This window comes from Vespula pensylvanica, chromosome 3 (assembly GCF_014466175.1).
Source record: "Vespula pensylvanica isolate Volc-1 chromosome 3, ASM1446617v1, whole genome shotgun sequence".
Taxonomy (NCBI): Eukaryota; Metazoa; Arthropoda; class Insecta; order Hymenoptera; family Vespidae; genus Vespula; species Vespula pensylvanica.
The window spans coordinates 8,801,464-8,823,375 of NC_057687.1; the positions used below are offsets into that span (position 1 = coordinate 8,801,464).

The 21,912-nt window shown below is 30.4% G+C and overlaps 1 protein-coding gene across 17 annotated transcripts in view; it reads left to right on the forward strand.

The window, feature by feature from the left end:
• Positions 1–21,912, forward strand: part of LOC122627928 (kinesin-related protein 4) — a 100,433-nt gene that overhangs the window by 41,253 nt on the left and 37,268 nt on the right. For 8 of the 17 annotated variants that reach the window (XM_043809577.1, XM_043809580.1, XM_043809573.1 and 5 more), the window contains exons 2-7: positions 8,153–10,280; positions 17,487–17,711; positions 18,711–18,821; positions 19,952–20,041; positions 20,444–20,527; positions 21,371–21,469. In XM_043809577.1, the coding sequence (XP_043665512.1) occupies positions 8,202–10,280; positions 17,487–17,711; positions 18,711–18,821; positions 19,952–20,041; positions 20,444–20,527; positions 21,371–21,469 (2,688 nt within the window). In that variant the 5' untranslated portion in view covers positions 8,153–8,201. The remainder of the gene's footprint in view (positions 1–8,152; positions 10,281–17,486; positions 17,712–18,710; positions 18,822–19,951; positions 20,042–20,443; positions 20,528–21,370; positions 21,470–21,912) is intronic. The other 9 variants (XM_043809575.1, XM_043809576.1, XM_043809579.1 and 6 more) reach the window with 9 other exon arrangements.

The window sequence follows — 21,912 nt, forward strand, 5'->3', positions numbered from 1 at the left end:
TTTTTTTTTTTCTTTTTCTATTGGTTTCGGGAGATGAGTTTAATTCAACGATTACCTATATATGCAAAACGAGATACGTTAATCGAAAAACCACCTGGGTGGGGATCTATCACGATCCTGTGTCGATCGAAAAGCTTAACCTATAAATTATTCATTGAACTCCTAGACAAAGGGTGCCAATGTAAATTTGCATCGACGTTCACGAATGTCATACACACACACTCGCACACACGTATAATAAATATACACACACATAAATATACAGAAAAGCAAACCATTACTTCTTCCACGAACATAATCGTTTAGCTATGATGAAAGCGTTGATCTCTGCGATCGTTCGATCGCATAAACCGAGTTAATTAATACCCATAGAGAAAAAAAGATAGAGATAGATAAAGAGAGGAAGAAAGAGAGAGAGAGAGAGAGAGAGAGAGAGAAAATGATATTGGCTAACTGGTTTCTTGCTAATGAAAATAACGTTGAATCATTGTCTTAATGATCCATATTAAAGATATCTTTTTACAACTCGTTTTACGATAGTCTCCTTCATTTTTATTTATTTATTTATTTATTTATTTATTTTTTCATATTATTTATTTTTCTTTTTTCCTCTTTTTTTTTATCAAGGATTTTAATTAATTCTCGATAAGACCAGGATAAGTTGTTACTTTCGATATATTTCATCGTTTATATTGGTATTTTTTTTGTTGTATTTTTTTTTTTATTCTATTTTTTTATTTTTTATCTTACAAAATAATCCAATGTTATGCAGATGATATGAACTCATGTCGTGTGTGTACGTGTGTGTATGTATGTACGAAATGTATTCATTTCTCTTTTAGTTTCTCTTTTAGTAATTCAATATCTTTTACTATTTGGTGTGTGTATGTATTATTATATATATATATATATATACACATACATACACGTATATATATATGTACGTATGTATAAAGAAAAAGTCTCTCGTGATATTTGAAGCTAGATATTTCTTATATCATCTTTAGGATCGTATGTCGATGAAATTCTAATATTAACGATAATGTTGTAAAGCTTTTTTTTTTTTGTTTAAATTTACGGTTGACGTTTACGATGGTTCCTGTAAAATCTTCCAACATTATTTTACGAGCTCGTGTATATACACTATACAAGAAAAAAAGATATATATATATATATACATATATTTATATACGATATATTTATATACGATATGTACATATCGTATATATTTCATTTCATTTTATTTCGATTCACGTATATTCGACATATTTTATTTTATTTTATTTTTCTTTTTCTTTTTCTCTCATGTCTATATGTATATATAAATTTCATCTGTATATACATTTTATGTATATGTAGATATTATTTCATTTTCTATTTATATATATATATATTTTTTTTTATCTTCTTTTTTTTCTATATGTGTGTATATCTGTGTGTAAATCTCATGATATAATATATGAATAGATAAATGAAAAAATGAACGTATTTCACGTACCAACGTGTACATTTACGTTCGTGAAAGGTATGTTCGTTTTGATTCGATTAATCGAATTCCTTGATTCGATCGATAATTGGTGGGAGTGCAGAATAAAAGCAATATAGTTCGCGGTTTTCCGTAATTGCCAGGAATCTTTGGGTAGAAAGCACGTCGTACGAATTATTAATAGACGCCTTTGAAAATAGCTAAACGTTGTGTGACCTAAACGTTGCTAAGCGCGCCGTCCAGGTATTTACGGAATGCGTTTATTATCCGGTTTAAATGTGTATGTAATCTACTCAGGTATATAAGTTCACCCACCCACCCACAGACACACATACACACACACACACACACACACACACACACATGCACCCACTTGCATGCATAAGCAGATGTATATACAGATAGAATTGCAACATATCGTGGCCGGATGTAAAAAAAAAAAATAATGCATGGGAGTGAGTATACTGTTTGGATGTGCATTTTTTTTATTCTTTTTTTTTTGTTTTGTTTATCTTTGTCTTTTTCTTTCTTTCTTTCTTTTTTTTTTTTACAATCCAACTCGTAATAAAATTTTGTTTATTATCTCAAGCCTGATTCGATATGTTTACTTCTAATCACGCTGATTGATTAAATTTTTTCTTGTGTGTGCTTCGACAAATCGAAAAAGAATTGTACGAATCGATTATTCTTGAAAATTCTTTATCAAATAATTATTGAAATAAAATTTTTCTAATAATATGTAAGATAATTGGGGTGGGGAAAAAGAAAGAAGAGTAATACGTAATTTGCATAAAATATATTTTTCATTTCTTAGAAAATTCCAATAGAGTCAATATTATTTAGAAGGAAGAAAGAAGAAAGAAAATCGATAACAATAATTCGTAGGAATCGGAAAGAAAAGAAGAAAAAAAAATGATGGTCGATTAATTAACGTAAAATAAAATTGTAATAAAGTCAAAATCAATTGAAAAAGAAAGAAATAAAAGAACAGAATTGAAACAACAAATTCTTAGAAATCGGAATGAAAAAAATTTTTCGTAAAATATTTGACATAAAAATAAAATTCGATGGATGACAAACGATGATATTGATAACAAATAAATTTGAAAGAAATGAAAAATGAAAATGATATCGTTATTATTGACCTTAACAAAGATCATCTTTATACATTAAAATATTATTTTATTTGGATTTTCTGTTTCTTATTCAGGATTTTTTTGATCGAAAAATTTTGTGAGATAAAAAGTATTATATTAGCCTTACATACTAGAATATATATTAGACCCTTCGATATATATATATATATATATATATATATATATATATATATATACGTGACACATACATACACACTTATATATCTAGATAGAAATTTGTATTTATTAACGTGGGACACTAGGGATGTGGAGTCGTAACATCTGGGAAAAGAAGATAAGGGGTGAATTTTTGAAGGGGAAAGGGATAAGTAAGTACAAGGGGAATAGAACCGATGTAATCGTTCGAGTGAAAGCTCTTAGACCTTACTAACTTATTTATTTTCTTTGAGATAACATAGTCGAGTATTCGGGAACCCGAGGAAGATTATTCTTTATCTGTCGTTTTTTCTTCGATCCTTTTTATCGTTTTTTATAAACAATACGTTTGTTAACAAATTTGTACAAATTATTATCGTGAACATGATAATGTGCATTAATGATTAATGAATTTATCGACAAGTTTTTTTTTATTCTTTTATTTATTTTTATTATTTCTTGTTTTTTTTCTTTTTTTTTTTTTTTTTTTTTTTTTTTGAATTAACGGACTTTCGAAAAACAAAAGTGATTGTTTAAATCACTTAGGAACTGTTCGAGTTTTACTCGCTCTGTATTTCTAATAGGAATATATATATATATATATATATATATATATATATGTATATATTATTTACATGAAAAAGAATATTTGTTATATACAATAAAAACGCAAGATTATATTATTATAAATACATAATAGATTCTATAATTTTTTAAAATTATACCGAAAAAAAATTAAGGAAAACGCGTTGCATTAGAAAAGAAATTCACTATTCAAAAAAAGAAAAGACAAGTACGATATAATAAAGAGAAAATTTAGAAAATGAAGAGAGTGTATAAACAAAATTTAAAGATCACTTTCAAGTGTATGCATACTTCAATGCAGCGCGATGATAAACAATATCTCCTTCACCGAGGAAAGTCTGTTACTTACGTAACTAAGAAAGAGAGAAGAGAAGAGAAGAGAGAGAGAGAGAGAGAGAGAGAGAGAGAGAGAGAGAGAGAGAGAGAGAGAAAGGGAGAAGGAGAAGGGTACCTTACGATAGACGTCTGACAGTAGAGTAAGCTATTCGACGGTGAGAAAACAAAAGTGGACTATCGCTTTCGTTCGTTCCTACGTTCCTACGTTCGTTTCATTTCGTTTCATTTCGTTTCGTTTCGTTTCGTTTCGTTCGACGATGCCGCCTTTGGTCAGAGTGGCTTTTCCGGCGACACAGTATGCCACGGTGCGATGCTCGCGCATCGTTTAATCGCGGTAGTGTGTCATTCTAAAAATAGAGCGGGAGATTTGAACGAGTTAGAGTAAGAGCGGAGGAGACTTAAGAAAGAAGGAGAGAGAGAGAGAGAGAGAGAGAGAGAGAGAGAGAGAGAGAGAGAGAGAGAGAGAGAGAGAGAGAGAGAGAGAGAGAGAGTATTATGACCGAGTCTTAAGTGAGAGAGAGAAGGAGAGAATGGGTCGTAGAGAAACGAGAAAGAGAAAGAGAATTACGACCCAGTCTTAAGTGAAAGAGAGAAAATGAGTCGTAGAGAAGCGAGAAAGAGGAAGAAAAATTTGTCTGAGTGTTTATCGAGCAAAAAAGAAAGAGAATGAGTCGTAGAGAAGCGAGAAAGAAAAAGAGAATTTTTGACCGAGTGTTGAGTGAGAGAGCGAGAGAGAGAGAGAGAGAGAGAGAGAGAGAGAGAGAGACTTAACACAGACTCGGTCGTGAACCCGAAGAACGACCTCGGAGTAACGTCGGAGAAAGAGATGGAGAGATAACTCGAACAGAGTGTATATTCCTGTATCCTGAGTGAAAGAAAGAGAAAGAGAGAGAGAGAGAGAGAGAGAGAGAGAGAGAGAGAGAGAAATTGTATATATGTTAAAAAAAGTAGAATGATGAAAAGATGAAAAAGACGAAAGTGTTAAATGAAACATTCAATAGATAAATGATTTTATTTAGATAACGTTGATATACATATATATTGGATCCAAAGTAGAGAGCTTAAAACGTTACATTACGTATTTAAGAGTCTTTTTTTTATTTATTTATTTCTTTTCTTTTCTTTTTTTTGTGTTTCTTTACTTATTTACTTTATTTTATCTTTTTTTTTTCTTTTTCTTTTTGAGGTCATGAATACGTGCGTGTATGTAGATATAGTCTGCTTTTTTTTCTTTCTCTCTTTTTCTGTTTTTTTGAGAATGTAATAGAGCGAGAGAAAGATAGAGAATGAAAGGGCGCATGCGCCCTTACAAAACGCTACTGGGCTTGACGGGCATGCGCAATTCCATCCACGTTCGGACCACTTTCTAATTTTGAATCTACTATCTCTCTCTCTCTCTCTCTCTCTCTCTCTCTCTCTCTCTCTCTCTCTCTCTCTCTCTCTCTCTCTCTCTTTTTCTCTCCAGTTACACGTATGTGTGTGTGTGTGTGTTAGTTTACGCTGGAATCGAGTTGGTCTCCCGAATGTTTATAAACTGTTACACTCGCTAAGGCTCTATGCTGGAATTTATCAGAATCTCTCTCTTTCTTTCTCTCTTTCTCTTTCCCATTTTCGATTCCCCATGAAGATAAGAAAAAAATTCTTCGAGAGAGCATATACTATAGATGCTTCTTTATGAAAATGGCGGATGATCTTTCGAAAAGTGTGCGAAATTCAAACGTATCCTTCGTTCGTTCGTATTATGCATTAAAGAATATTTTTTGATATATTAAAGAATATAAATTTTATGTATTAAAGAATAATTATATATTAAGGAATATTTTTATAGATGAAAATATATAACGAAAAGAAAGTAAATAAATAAATAAATAAATGAATGAATGAATAAATAAATAAATTATTGCTTAACGCGTCGAACGTGAGAATATATTTCGTTGGGGCCGCGCGTTTCGTGTATATCGGCTCTACCTATACGAAAATTGCATTATATTTATGCGTCACACATTATTATATATTATAATTATGCATCAGCCGACGATATTATGTTATTATGATGGGTTCCATGATCGCTATTTCATTTTATACAAAGTAACCGCAACGACCTAAACGAACAGAGTCCTACTTTGGGTCCCATCACTGGCCCACCCGACATTAAACGTTTCAACAACGAAGGACGAAACGTTGCGAACGTGGTAATCGGACGACCGTATATACAGGGTGTCTCATTTTTAAACGGATATGGCCATTTTTCCGATTAAAAAAAAATTTTTCTTTTCGTCTTTAGTTTACAAACAAACGTTTCGAATAAAAACAAGATATTAAGTTAAGTTTAAGGAATCGAAAAGAACTTTTTTCTTGCAAATAAAAATCTGCAAAATCAATACGAAACCAACGGTGTACATCTACACATCTACAGTGTACATTTTCGTCTACATTTTATCGAATTATGGCATCTGCGAAGTTGAACAAAGTGTACATGAAAAAAAAAAATAAAGAGAGAGGAGAACCAAAAACTATCAAAGTTTTGTTGGTAAAATTCGTTTATATAAAATCAGTAGATATTAAGATATTTGGTCATATCTATTTCTAAAATAAGATCTATATTTTTATCTATATATAATATATATTATGTGTGTGTGTGTGTATGAGTATATATATATATATATATATATATAACGAATTGCAGAGGAGTGAAAACTAGAAGAGGGTATTCTACCTATTCTAGAGTTTCAGATTTCAATTTGAAAATATACGTACTTGTGATGGTGATAGTGGTGGTTGATGATGATGGTGGTGGTGGTGGTGATGGTGATGGTGTCGTCGTTAAAGCATAACGACACGGACGTAGGGAATATCTAATAATAGGATATTTGGCTTGCTGGCCAACAACGCTGACTGGCCTCAGGTTCTCTTAGATCGTTCGTTCGTTCGTTCGTTCGTTCGTCCGCTCTTCTCGAGTTCTAGAAAAGTTGTCTGTACTTCCGTTTATCTCCTTTGAATATTACGAGAAAATTATTTCGTCGTCTCTCTAACATTAGAAGAGAGAGAAGAGAGAGAGAGAGAGAGAGAGAGAGAGAGAGAGAGAGAGAGAGAGAGCGAGAGAGAGAGAGAGAGAGAGCGTGCATGTATGCGCGCGTGTTCACGTCAATAAATTTGAATGAATATAATAGCATTAGACGACATCTTTTTTTTTTTTTTGCCTTTCAAAATTACTTAATGATATTATATATGTATATTATATTTATTGTGTATATAATATATATAATAAATATTATATATATTGTATTAATTAATTTAAATAATTTATTTGTTATTTAACGTTAAACATAATGATATATATATATATGTATTAATTTTTTTTATTGTAATATTTTATTTTTTATGAATATTGTTTGGTTAATGCTATCTTTTAATTATTACTTAATCTATATTTCCTCTTTACTTTTTATTAATATTTGAAATTAATTATACCGAGTTATAGTCGGGTATATAAGAATTTGATAACCAAAAAACAATAGTTGTATTTTAAGTAATTAAAATTTCTTGGATATGAAAAATTTTGATTGTGGTAGCTAACAGATCTTGAAAATTCTACGTGGTGCGAACATAAAATACAGGATGTCGCATTTCAAACGATACGATCAAATATATTCCGCTTCTATATTCCGACTCTATAAATGAAAGTTTCAAAAAAAAAAAAAAGGAGAAAAAGTAAAAAGAATAAAAATAAAAAAATAGAAGAAAAAGTCGTCAGATTTTGATGCGCTGGAAAATATGATGCATCTAGCAGTTATCTCGTAATGGGATGCTGTTATCGGGATATAAATTTTTTTTTTATTTTTCTCTCCGTTTTTTTTCTCTTTTTTTTTTTTTTTTTGGAAATCGATACTCCGAGCCTGACAAAGTATCAATACGAATTCACTGTTGAATACATAGACGAGTAGAACGAGTCATAGAAATTTAATAAATTATGTCATTGTGTAAAAAATTATCACGTATCTTAAAAAATAAAATTGAACGAGTGATTTTAAAAAAAAGTATTTGGACGATAGTTGTACAGCTTTTATTTTAATATAAAACAAGATAATGACAAACGTAATAAGTTTTGGCAGGGTTTTGAACGTAAACGTAACGTGAAATTTTACAACGTACAGCTACGTTTTTCCACATTTTTCACGATCTATAAAAATATTTTGTTACAGTATTTTTCTGCAAAGGATGTCGTAAAAAAAAATCTCTATTTTTTTTTTTTTTTTTTACACACGCACATATATTTTTAATTATTTTTGTTGAAAATTAACGGCTGAAATGTTAAAGAATAATATCCCGTATAAAACCAAGTAAATTCTTTATTTACCGAACAATTAATTAATTCATCCAAAAAAAAAAAAAAAAAAAAAAAGAAAAAAAAAAAGAATTTGGACGAACATAACGATACTTAATTTGATTGTAGGTGTCCTGGGGGTGAATTAGCGCGAGGGTGGAGTACAACTTGCGCAATAATGGCGGAGGTTGCAACGAAGAAGTCAATAAGCGTAGTAAGTAACAAGAAGAACGAGGTTTGCGGTGTTCAATCTAACAACGGTTTGATCGATTTGGATAACATTACCGCGACACATAACAAGCAACTAATATCACTCTGTGACAACAACGACGACGAGGACGATCTCGTTTTAACGAACAACACGCGCAACGAATTGGCAACGGAAGACAAGAGCCTTCAGGAATTGATAGAAAATGAATTGGCCTTGAGAATATGTTCGAACAACGGAGATAAGAAGAAGAAGAAGAAGAAGAGGGATGATGATGACGACGACGACGATGACGATGACGATGACGACGACGATGACGGTAACGGTGACGGTGACGATGAAATTGACGAGGTTAACGACAACAACGATATCGATAATCAAGATGAAAAGAATCGATTAGTAAAAATGGATGAAATTGAGGAACAACAAACTGGTCAGCCGGATACGGTAAAGAGGATTCTACTTGATCGACAGGAGGATCAATTTCGCGTTAACACTGATTTCATTGTTGCCGAATTAGAACATTGTGCGTTGATCGGGGAACCTTACGGTTACCAAAATGGCCACGTATCGCCTATAACCAATGTAAAGCCTGAAGATGGTGCCAATGAAAGTAAGAAAGAAATTGTAGATTTTGATAAGGATAAGATCGATGATGATGATGATGATGATGATGATGATAAGGATGCCATGATTATAAAGAAAACGAACGATGAAATCGAACGTGAAAGGAAGGGGATTGAAAAGAGTGAGGAGAAGGAGGAAGGATCGATCGAGAACGAGAACGATTTATTCTTAAGATCTACTAAAACGAATCGATCCGACGAAGAAGTCATAGCTAATCTCGATGACGTTAAATTCGAATCCGATGATAATAAAGTTGATGTTGAATCGAATCGATCGATGGAGATTAATATTTCTAAAGTCCTGGATAATTCCTCTCCTTTGTCTTGTGGCGGCAAGTATCAACAGGAGGAGGAGGAGGAGAATAAATTGATCGAGAGTAAATCATTTTTGAAAGATACGGTTGAACTCGTGGAAACAGATTTAAGGAAGGATGAATGTCCTGAGAAGAAAACTACTTGGACGAACGAGCAGGAAGAAGTAGTAATAATGGATGGTCAACAATCGGGAGGACAATTTTCTGACAATTTCGAGGATCCTGAACAAGTCGCATTGACGTCGGTTATCAATGATAAATTAAAAACGATCGATACGAAGGAATCTTTGATCGATAATACGACGGAATATTTTCGTAACGACGAAAATGTCGTCGTAGAAGGAAACGCGACCAACGAGTCATCGTCTATGATTATGGATACGATCGCGGAGGTTACGAATAAAGTAATGGAAAGTCCTCAGGATATTTCGTCGAACAAATCGAGAAGTTTCGACGATGTTACGTTGAGCCAATCGGAAACATCGACGGACGCTGCGAGTACCCAAGAATTCATCGACATGGAACGTCGTGTATTGAGCGAGGAAAATGAATCAAATGTAGAACGGAACGTCGTCGACGACGATGATAGCAAAAAAATGTTGGAAGACGATTTAATAGATCGTAGAAACGACGTTACATTGTTGACGAGTTATAGCAATGAAACTACCAGGGAATTCGATTACGATGAGACTGCTAATGATTCGAGAAACGAGAGATTTGAAGATAACGATAAATGTCAAATGTCGGATTCAACGGTTTTGTTAGATAATACGGAGGTCGTCGTCAGCGCCCAAAATTTAGCGATCTTTTCTGAAAGCAAACGAGTAGAATCGTTGTTGATCGATTCGGTCGATCAATCGACCGATCAAGCTCATAAATTCGATTCATGGATGACCGTTGAGGAAGCAACGAGAATCGAGGAGGATGTTGAAATCGAAAAGGAGAGACATCACGAGGAAATATTAACGATAGAAAGGGAGGACACTAACGAGACGATCATAACCGATAGCGATAGGTCGACTCAAGACGATCACCTTGCTGCTTCCTCTCCCCGTGCACCCTTAGCTACTCCGGATGACGAGACGAGCGATATTATTAACGTGTGCGATGTAAGTGTTCGTTTGTTTGTTTTTTTATTTTATTTTATTTTATTTTATTTTATTTTATTTTTTTTTTGTGACTAATATAATTTATATCAATGGTGAGTAGCAATAATGGTTAATTGATATATACACACATATATATAAAGTATAGAGAAAATAATCTGTGACAGTGTCTGTGTGTGTGTATATATAATACACATACATATTCCTTTTTTGGAATACTTTCGATCATTAAAAAAGATCTATTTCTAACTTTTTTTTTTTTTTTTTTTTTTTTTTAAATAAACTTTTAGTAGGATATATTCTTTTTTTCTTTTCTTTCTTTTTTTTTTTTTTTTTTTTTACTGAAATATTTTTATCATTAGAATTAAAAACTTCATTGGAATTTTTAATATTAAATTTACGATCGTTGAATGTAAATTTAATGTTAAACTTAATGAAAACTTTTACTTAACGAAGTAAAATTTGATAGTATTACATCGTATCATTAAAATTCTAATATATTTCTATCGTTAAGAATATTTTCCAAAGTTTTGGTAAAACGAATCACGCACAAAATATTCGAATTGTACAAATATCATTCAGCTCATTCACTATTGATCATTCTACAACTTTTTTTTTTTTTCTTTTTTCAAATCATTTTTCATAATAACGCTTTCTCATTTAAACGTTAATAAATTTTTCATGCATTATAACTGATTTAACGAAACAAATTTTTATGATAAAAAGCTTGAGAATGGATTGAGCATAAGCCAGCTTGTAAAGCTTGTTCTTTTTTTTATACATATACATATATTCTTTTTTTTATTTATTTAATTATGCGTGAGTATGTAGTCGAATTAACGTGAATGAAGCCTGACAAATTCGCCTAATTTCAGAAAGCTCAGAGGCGATAACCTCGATCTACGCATATTTTTAAGCGTTAAGTAAATAATGATGTTGTATGATATAATAGTTCTTGGCTATTAGAATTTTTGCTATTAGAATTTGTTTGTTGTAATGCACGTGTTAGTTAAGAGGATCGATCCCGTGTATTTTCGTTCGACGACGTGCAGGTAAGACAATTATATGTATTATTACGTTTATTCGCCTAAAGAATTATTTGAAAATTATTGCGATTAATAATAATTATTAATTGTGATTAGTAAAATTAATAAAAAAATAAAAAATGGAGAAGAAAGGAAATTGAACGAATTGATTCGTTCGAGCATATTATAAATTTACAAAAGATTCATTGAATCGTCATCAAAATTGAACGAATTTATGGATCATTATTTTTTCGTTATTACATTTATGCAAATTATTATTTTTTTTCTTTTCATTTTCTAAATTAAATTTATTATTTCTGAGTTAAATTACTATGTGAATTATATTAATTATGATTTACATTATTGAATAAGATGGGGTATAAATTATTGAAATATTGATTGATATTATTATATCATTTCTGTGCTATTTAAAAATATGATTATTATATATTTACTGTTTTACGAAATTAAATTATTAAATAATTAAGAGATTAAATTATACAATTTATTCTCTATTATTGAATCATATTACGAAGTAAAAAAAGTGAATTATTAAATTTAATTATCGACAAATTATAAATTAATTTAAAATAAATAATAAATATCTGCGTATAATAAAATTACACATTATTACAGATTAAATTATCTAAAAGACATTAAACGATTCAAACGAATATAAAAATATAATACTTAATATTATTATTAAATAAGAATTATTAAATTCATTATTTCTGAATTAAAAAAGGCTATATAATAAGAGATTATATAATTTTTATAAAAAAGATAATTATTTGTTATTATTAAAAATATTTATAAATATTACATGATTTATAAATATAATAAGAACAAAGAAAGAAAGAAAAAAAAATTACGATTGACAAAATTATCGCGAATTGGAGGGATAATAATTAATTTTATCAATCTTCCTATTTAATCACTACCGATCATATATAAACTATACTATAAATAATATCTTAACAACAACAACGACAATAATAATAGTAACAGTAGTAATAATAATAATAATAATAATAATAATAATAATAATAATAATAATAATAATAATAAGTACGTGATATATCGCGTTCATTATTGTTTATGTTCACGTTGCTTAGAAAAAAAAAATAAGAAATAAAAAAATAAAAAAATAAAAAAAAATATTAATACTGATCTAAAAACTCTTCATTGATAAACTTTATTATCGGTAAGATAAAAAAAAAACGAAAAAAAGGAATAGAAGGGTGGGGGTAAAATATCGGATATCCACGCGATAAAACCTATGTACATCCTTTCGTCTATACGCACGTAATACACCGACACAATATACACACGCACACATACATATATACAGTTAGATAGACTAGTATACATTTACTATAAAAGACTCGTCGCGTAGGACGTGTAGCGTAACACGACGATCAGCGCGTGTCACCACGACCGGTAGTAGTCGAGTCATCGGAAGAAGGTATTTTTCAAGGTGGTTCAACGGCACGAGGCATAACTTCAAGAACGACTATAGTATCTCGAGCAAGAGTTGACCTCGACAACTCTAGATCGTTTCCACGCTTACTATATTGTCGATAATATCGATAATAAATTCTAATCTTTTTTTTTTCTAATCTAATTTTTATTTTTTTATTTTTCTTCGCTAATATTTTTATTGGTTACGGTCTAATAAAAATATTTTTTTTTTTATATATTAAAAACATTCGACATATTAAATCCAAACAAATATAACACTTGATTGAGAATTTTCAATAATTTACATCTAAGTAAAGAACTGTAGTATTTTTTTTTTTTTTTTTTTTTTTTTTTTCATTGAAAAATTTGTATTATTTTATATTTAGATAAATAACAAATTATAGAACATTTTTTTCTTCTTTGTTGAAACACTTCTTATTTAATACGTTATATCTAAATAAAGTAAAAATATGTCTAAATAACAATAATATATCGATATCGATTATATTATGAAACAAAAATATCACAAGAAATCCTTAAAATTGAAACTACTTCATCATACTTTTACATTATCAAAGTTATGCAAAATCTGTTCGACTTAGCCGATCGAGTCGGTAATCACGTTGACCCGATTACATGATAATCAACCAATCTTGATCTGATAAGAACAAAATAGTATCAATGGGAAAAAATAAATCCCCAAAATTAAAACTCTTTCTCTCTAACATTACCACATTTTTTACATTATCAAAATTATGGAAAATCCGTTGAATCGACTTAACCGATCGAATCAATAATCACGTTAATCTGATTACGTGATAACCAACCAATCAACCAAATAATTGTAGTCTGATATGATAGAAATAATTCTTTACATTTGGCTCTCGTTCGAATCTTTAAAGTCGTTTTGGCACTTCCTCTTTCGAGGACGTTCGCTAATGTAAGTCGGAACGTTCCGTCTCGGTGAATCCACTCAAGTCTAGTGTTCTGCTAGAAGTGTTGCCGAAGAGAAGGAACTCGAAGGGTTCCCCTTTCGAAGATACACAACACACACATACACACACATACACATACACACGTTCACACAGACAGACAAATACATACATATACACGAACCGTTTCTCATTCGAAAGAACACACGAGAAAGACTTGTATTCTTCGTCGACTCCCTCCCCCAACCCCCTCTCCAACCCTTACCCTCTCCACCTCCATACCTTCTCGATCCCACTTCTTCTTCTTTCGCTATCTCTCTCTCTCTCTCTCTCTCTTTCTTTTTCTCTCTATATCTATCTATCTCTTTCTCTCTCTTTCTCTCTCTGGTTCTTTCTTTCTTCTTTCTTCCTCTAGCTTTCCTTTCGTCTACAGTCAAGGTAGAAACGTCTTCGTCCTTTCGCATACTCGCTGTCGACGGTGATGGTGGTGCTTCGAAACTCGACGATCGTCAGTGACTTCTCGACGTCCTTTCGTCTTAAGGTTGGCTCTTCTTGTTAGTCGCGCGTTGTCGCCATTTTTTTTTTCCTTATTTTTCTTCTCTCTTTCTCTCTCTTTTTAATTCGATCGAACGAAGTGATCTAAGTGAAATCTCTCCACGTCCCCTCCTCTTCTTTCTTTAATCGTTTCATCCATCCCTTTTAATCGAAGCTTCTTAATCGTTCTTTTATACGTACAATGTGCAACTTTTAAACGATCCCTTCGTGAGGGTTCTTTTCTGTTTTTCTTTATTTTTTTTTTTTCTATTTTTTTTCTTTTTTCTTCTTCTTCTCTGTTTTATCGCCATTCTTGTGTCGATGACGCCGAGGTGTATTATATGATCCCAGGTAAAGTAGTTGTAATTTATTTATTGCGAGTAGACGATATAAAATAGGGGGTTAGAGTGAGTGAGAGAGAAAGAGAGAGGGTGAATATGTAACAAGGGTACGTAAGTACGTGTCGTCGCTACTTATTGTCGGAATTTATAAACAGCAGACCTGCGGCTGCTTTAACACGTCGTCTCTTTATAAATTTTCATTAAGCGAAGTAGGAAGTACGTTCCGTTGGCTTTGCCAACGCGAAATGCCGTTGAACTCGCGATAATACTTTTTGTCTACGTAACGTCGAAATCCTTGAAACGTGAGATTACGTTCCGTCCGATAGGAAAATTTAAATGTAACAATTTTACGATTATAACATGTGTTAATTGATGATCTTTTTATCAGTCTTGTTTTTTTCTTTTTATTTATAAATTTATTTTTGTTCCCTTTTTTATCTTTCGGTTTTTGCAAAAATACAATTTTTTTGTTTTATAAATATATATTTTTAGGTATAATCGTTTAGAAAATGTTTTCTTCTTTTGCATTTCAAATATATAAATTATTTCGATATAAAATATGTATCCTTTTTTTTTATGGGATATTACATATCAACGGTTATATGTCGGTGCTGAAATTCTAAAGAAAGAGAGAGAGAGAGAGAGAAAGAGAGAGAGAGAGAGGGAGAGAGAGAGAGAGAGAGAGAACGTATATCCATAATATAGTCAAAATATACAAATTTTTCTATAGAACATTACATGCATAATTAATATCTCTATTAACTAGGAATATTAAAAAATATAAATATTCTTAATAAAATTCCGTAATAAAATCCGTTCGTATTAAAATTCAGGGAATATTAAACAAAAATGAATAATATAATATTTAACAAATATAAACATAATTTAAATATATACATATTTTATATGTAATACACACACGCGCACACGCACATATAACATATATATATATATATACATACATTTATATATCCTAACATACTACAGTAACCATATCAATATTAAAATCCAAATAGATAAACGAAGAAAGTAAGAAAGAAAAAAGAAAAGAAAGAGAAACAAATAAAGAAAACAGAAGAGAATAACAAAAAATCCAAACCAAAATAAAACAAAACAAAAAATAGGAAATTGCCATTACAACTTTCTCGCTACGTGAGATCAATATTATCGAAATTTTATATCGGGAAAGTAAGTCAGGAGGACGAGAGACGAGCTAGAATAATCATACGACCTCTCATCCTCTCTCTCTCTCTCTCTCTCTCTCTCTCTCTCTCTTTCTCTCTCTCTCTCTCTCTTTTCATCTCTTTATCTCTCTCTCTCTCTCTTTTCATCTCTTTATCTCTCTCTCTCTCTCTCTCTCTCTCTCTCTCTCTCTCTCTCTCTCTCTCTCTCTCTCTCTCTCTCTCTCTCTCTCTCTCTCTCTCTCTCTCTCTCTCTTTCTTTCTATTCGTCGCACACTTTTTATTTTGTTTTGTAGAAACTTGATTTGGGGTCGTACGGTACCGAATTATCTTTATCATCAGTTTAGATCGTCTCTTAGTCTCTTACGGTTAAGAATACACACGGTGAATGGTCGGGCAAAGAAAACTATATTAATTACGACACCATCGTCGTGCGGTCAGGAAACATCGGCCGTAAGTCGTAAGTTTCGAAAGGTTCTCCGTTGCCAGGGAAGAATAGTGTAGTAGTGTAATTGTAGAATCGAGTTCCTGAAGTTACGTACCGCTCCGCTCATTATGTCTTTCATCGCGTGGTTCGCGAACACACATATATATACACTTAGCCATTGCACATACACAGAGAGTAAAGAGAGGGAGAGAGAAAGAGAGACAGAGAGAGAGAGAGAATTTTATACGCGAACAAGATTTTTTCTTTTCTTATTTTTATCCTTTATTTTGTTCTCTTTTTTTTTTTATTATTAATATGATTATTATTAAAATATCGTTGTATAACGTTGAGACGTTCGATGAACTCTCAAGCGTGGCTGCGATGCGTTAGACGTGAGTTTTAATTTCATAATAGAAAGTCGATCATGTGTTCTCTCTCTCTCTCTCTCTCTCTCTCTCTCTCTCTCTCTGTCTTTTTCTTTCTTTTAAGACTTGTTACTTTTATATTTATTGGTATATGGGTATTGAAATTTAAATAATAGATTGTGTAATAATATGCAATATTAATATTAATTGCGTTATGTCATAATAACACGATGCAATGTTAATTTTGTTATATCATATATAACAGAATATAATAATGTAATAATATCGGAGTTTATAAGTAATAAGTAAAATGTTAGAATGTTCGAAATGAAACGATACTAGTGTTGTTTACTTGGATATAAAATATACGAGGAAGTGTTTCGACAAACAAAATGTTTTGTTAGTTATTTAGATATAAAATGTTAAATAATTTTTGAATTAACAAAAAAAAAAAAAAACAAGAAAGGAAAGAATTATATTAAGAAATATTAAAATTTATTTTTGTATTATATAAAATTTATTTATTTTTGTACTTACTCTTTTTCTTTTTTTTTTTTTTTTTTTTTTTTTTTAAGATATAAAATATGAAAAATTATGAATTTTAAGAAATACTCTATAGTATTATTTTTATTTACATATATGCAATTTATATACAATTATATATATTATTATTATATATATATAATTATATATACATATAATTACATATATATAATTATAATATTTAACATATACCTAATCAAAAAACTATATCATACATCATATACTATATATATATAATTACATCGATATAAATACTTCACATAATAATAACACACAATACATATGCACTCTCTCGATCAATAACAACGTTACGTTCTTTCTTTTTTTTTTTCTTTGTCTCTTCTATTCAATTCTTTTCTTTTCTTTTTTTTTCGTTTACATTATCTCTATCATCTGTTAGAGCGAAAGTCGCGAGGAGAAGATAACAACGACGAGCAGTACGACGGCGACAGCGACAACGGTGATGAGCAGCTCGTCTAAGGGTGCTGCCAGTGTTACTAATAAAACGAAGAAGAAAAAAATCGAGGGGGTAGCTGGTAACGATGCATCCCCTAATCTTACTCCACGTACTAAGAAAACTAAGAAGAGTAAGAAGAGTGATTTAGAAAAGGAGAATATATCTGTGGTAAGTCATATATCCCTCTCTCTCTTTCTCTCTCTCTCTCTCTCTCTCTCTCTCTCTCTCTCTCCTTCTTTCTGTTTTTCTTTCTCTCTCTTTGTCTTTTTTTCATATCTTGTCTTTCTTTCTCCTTCGAATAAAAATTATAAGTAAGTACTATAGAAGGATACTGTGAGAAAGAAAGACAGAGAGATAAAAAATGACACAGAGAGAGAGAGAGAGAGAGTGAGAGAGGGGGAGTGAGAGAGGAAAAGAAGAGAAGGAAAAGAAGAAACAAAAAAATGTGTTTAAAAGAAACAGAGAAAGAAACAGAGAAAAAAAGAAAGATGACGAAGAAAAGCAACGTGGGGAGCAACTTTCGTGACAGAAGCGTATTATAAACATCGAATGGTACCGTTAGGGAGATAATTAACAGTTTGGAAATATGTCGTCACGAGATCAGAACCGGAAACGTCCATTTTAATCTTTTAGGAATTTTTGCTTTTATATACGTATATTTATTTATTTATTTTTCTTTTTGAATTTTTAATTTTTTTTTCTCTTTCTCTCTCTCTCTCTCTCTCTCTCTCTCTCTCTCTATCATATTTTTATCTCATTTTTATGGTAAAGTATGTGATAGAGAAGATATAATAGCAATTATTCGGGGCATAAATATATATATATATATATATATATATTATTTCATAATTGAAATATTTAAAAATAATATTCATATTCTTATATATTCTATATTCTTACGTACGATGATAAAATTAACAAAAAAGAAATAATTAACACGAGAAAACTAATGGATGGCCTGAACTTTGTTATAAATCAAAATTTGCATGTATTTAAAAAAAAAAAAAAAAAGAAAAAGAAAGAAAAAACTTCGAAATGTCGCGTATTTCTTGCCGTGTACGTGTACGTATGTATGTATTTGTATGCGTTTGCATGTACGTGCTCTCGAGCTGTCCCCTTTTTTTTCTCTTTTTTTCTTTTTTTCTTTCCTTTTTTTCTGTCTATCAGAACTCTGATTTGCAAGACGCAAGCATGCATACTGGCTCGAGAATGATCAACCAAGAGACGATCGATTTCTCCGACGAGGACGATCTATCGAACGTCAACGTTAAATCGTTGGTAAGTTATATCGAGAAGAAACTCTCTCTCTTTCTTTCTCTATCGATCAATCAATCAATCTATCTATCTATCTATCTATCTATCTATCTATCTATCTATCGATCGATCTATTTATCTATCTATCTTTCTTTCTATCTCTTTCTACCTGTCTATCTTTTTTCTCTCTCACTCTATCAGTTGGATCGATAAAAGTTGACATAGATGTATTGGGAAACGTATCGATTGGGGTCAATAGGTATATATATATATATGATATAATATATATATATTTTTTATATATATAATTAATTATATATATATATGTATATGTATGATTAATTATATATTATATATGAATGTGTATATATATATATGTGTATTGTGATATTATATATATATATTAATTTTTTCAAACTATTTGCTATTTTTGATTGACATTAATGCGCTTCGTATGCATCCAGTTTTTAACTTCTTATTTATTATTCACTAACAAATGGGAATCGAGCTTGTTCACAAAATGCTAAAGCTTTTATATTTGTTATATTAATTATGATATATTGTATAAATGTTATAGTATACTATAATATTGAAAAAATTGAAGAATTGAATATTGAAAAAAAAAGAATATTGAGAAATATGAAAAACTTTGTATATAAGGTAACAATTAAATTTGTTTCGAAGAAAGTCCATATATCTTAACTCAAATTTAATTATCTAATATATTTCTGTAACTTCGAAGTTACAAAAATATATATATATATATATTAAAAGCTTCATGCTACTTTTGTCTCTACGAGCTCGATTATCGAAAAAGAAAATACAGAAGAAAGGATTAATATTAAAAACAAAACAAAAAGAAAAGGAATTAGAAATTATTTTGTCGTAGATTTTTCGTCCTCTTTCTTTCGTCCAGTTGTTTACTTTTTTATGTAGCGTGTGCGTTCGTTCGTGAGTTTGTTTTTGATTCTATTTTCTTCTTTTTCGTTTTGTTTTCTTTTGTTTCTCCTTTGCATGTGTCTCGAATAAAATTTTCCATGATGTTATGGGGATATTAAAAAGTTTAGACGTAATAAACTTGAGACTACGGCGTGTCTAACGGTGGATTTACTATACACATCTGTTGCGTACATTTTGTGGTTTTGTGCATGTAGACACAGAATTACGTGTCCGAGGCGAATCGTAACGAGCAGGAAAGATCTAACAAGGAACGAATCGCGACCGGTGTCTCTATTAAACAGTTGGTACGTACCGAAAAAAAAAAGAAATAAAAAAAAAATAAAATCAAATAAAAAAAAAAAGGAACACGAACTTAACTTCTTTATAAAATGATTAACGATTTATTGAACTAACGATAAGTTAATAATTCGGGATATCGTAACAAATTCGTTTCGTACAAACGAAATAAATGGATCAAATTTTATTTCTTATAAAACGGACTCGATTTAAATAGGATAAAATTTTATTTCCTATAAAACGAAACAAAAAATTAGATTTTTGTTATATATCCTGCGTGTGTGTATATGTATATGCATATACATTATATATATATATATATATATATATATATATATACATACATACATACACACACACACATACATATATATAGTTGTGTGTCAGATCTGTTTTATTATCGATAACAGTGTCGTAGCTTTGGCGACATCTCGAACATGAGCGAGGCTGATCAGGCTACTTTTGGAAGAACAAATTCCGTGGAAATCGAGGAGGTTTGTATTCGATGATTATTCTAAATTCTAAACAAATTTAGACATTTATTAAACGCTTATGAAATTTTCATCTTAGACGAGGTACAAAATATAAGAGCATTATTTTTATTATTATCATTATGATCATCATTATCATCATCATCATCATCATCATCATCATTATTATTATTATTATTAGCATCATCATCATCATCATCATCATCATTATTATGTATTATTATTATTATTATTATTATTATTATTATTATTATTATTATTATTATTATTATTATTATTATTATTATTATTAGTACTACCACTACTATTATTTTTCTTAATTATTATTGAATTATTATTTTTATTCTTATATATATAATATCAGATTTTTTTTCGATGCACCGTCCCTTTATCTTTGCATGAATCATAAGACTAATTTGTCAATGCTTCGTAACATTTAATTTTAATAATGCCGAATGATTTATTTTCTAACATTATATTAATCTCATAGAGTTTTTGATGACATATTTCATAGTTCATTCTTGTTCTACTTTTTTCTCTTTTTTTCTTAATTCCTAACTTTTAACTCGAATATATTCGTAATCCATTAACAATTAAGAGATTAAACCGATATTATTATTATTCCCTTTTTTTTTCTTTTTTTTTTTCTATATTGACATTTTTGTTGACGTTTGTTATTTGATTTTATTTCTTTTTATCTTTTCTTTTTTTTTTTTTGTTCCTTTGCTTTATGCGACTACGTATATATTTAAATTTGAGAAAGATTTCGGTATAATCTCTCGATTTAGGATCCCCGATTTTGCCCGATTAATCAAAATTCTCGTTGATGGCTTTCGACCATCGTAGAAAGCAAAGTCGATGGGTGATCTGAGAGTATGCGAGCAGGGTTTCTCCAAGTTCTACAAAGACGCACCCGTCTTCGCTGGGGTGTCGGTCAAGGCCCTCGTAAGTACTTTAGTCAAAGCTTCGAAGCTCCGAAAAGAGAAACGACGAGGACGAGGACGAGGACGAGGACGATATAAGTAATCGAAAATAACTTTCGATTTATACTTGAGCGAGATTTTTTCTTACGATCTATTCTCTTTCCAATTAATTGAAGAAAACTGTTAGTTGTAGGATAGAAAATATAAAAGATTGAATATAAAAGGTATTAGATATAAAAGATAAATCGTCAATCGGCCAAATTTTTTTTTATTTTAGCACGTTTTTATTTTAAAAAGTTCGTTCATTCATTTACCTTTATTTCCCTTTTTTCTTCCTTTCTTTCTTTCTTTTATTGGATCGATTCTACGAATTTTAATTATTTAGACAAAAAATTACATATTTATTTATTTTAGATTCCTTTTTCTTTTTTAGAAAATATTTTCTTTATTTTCTCTCTCTCTCTC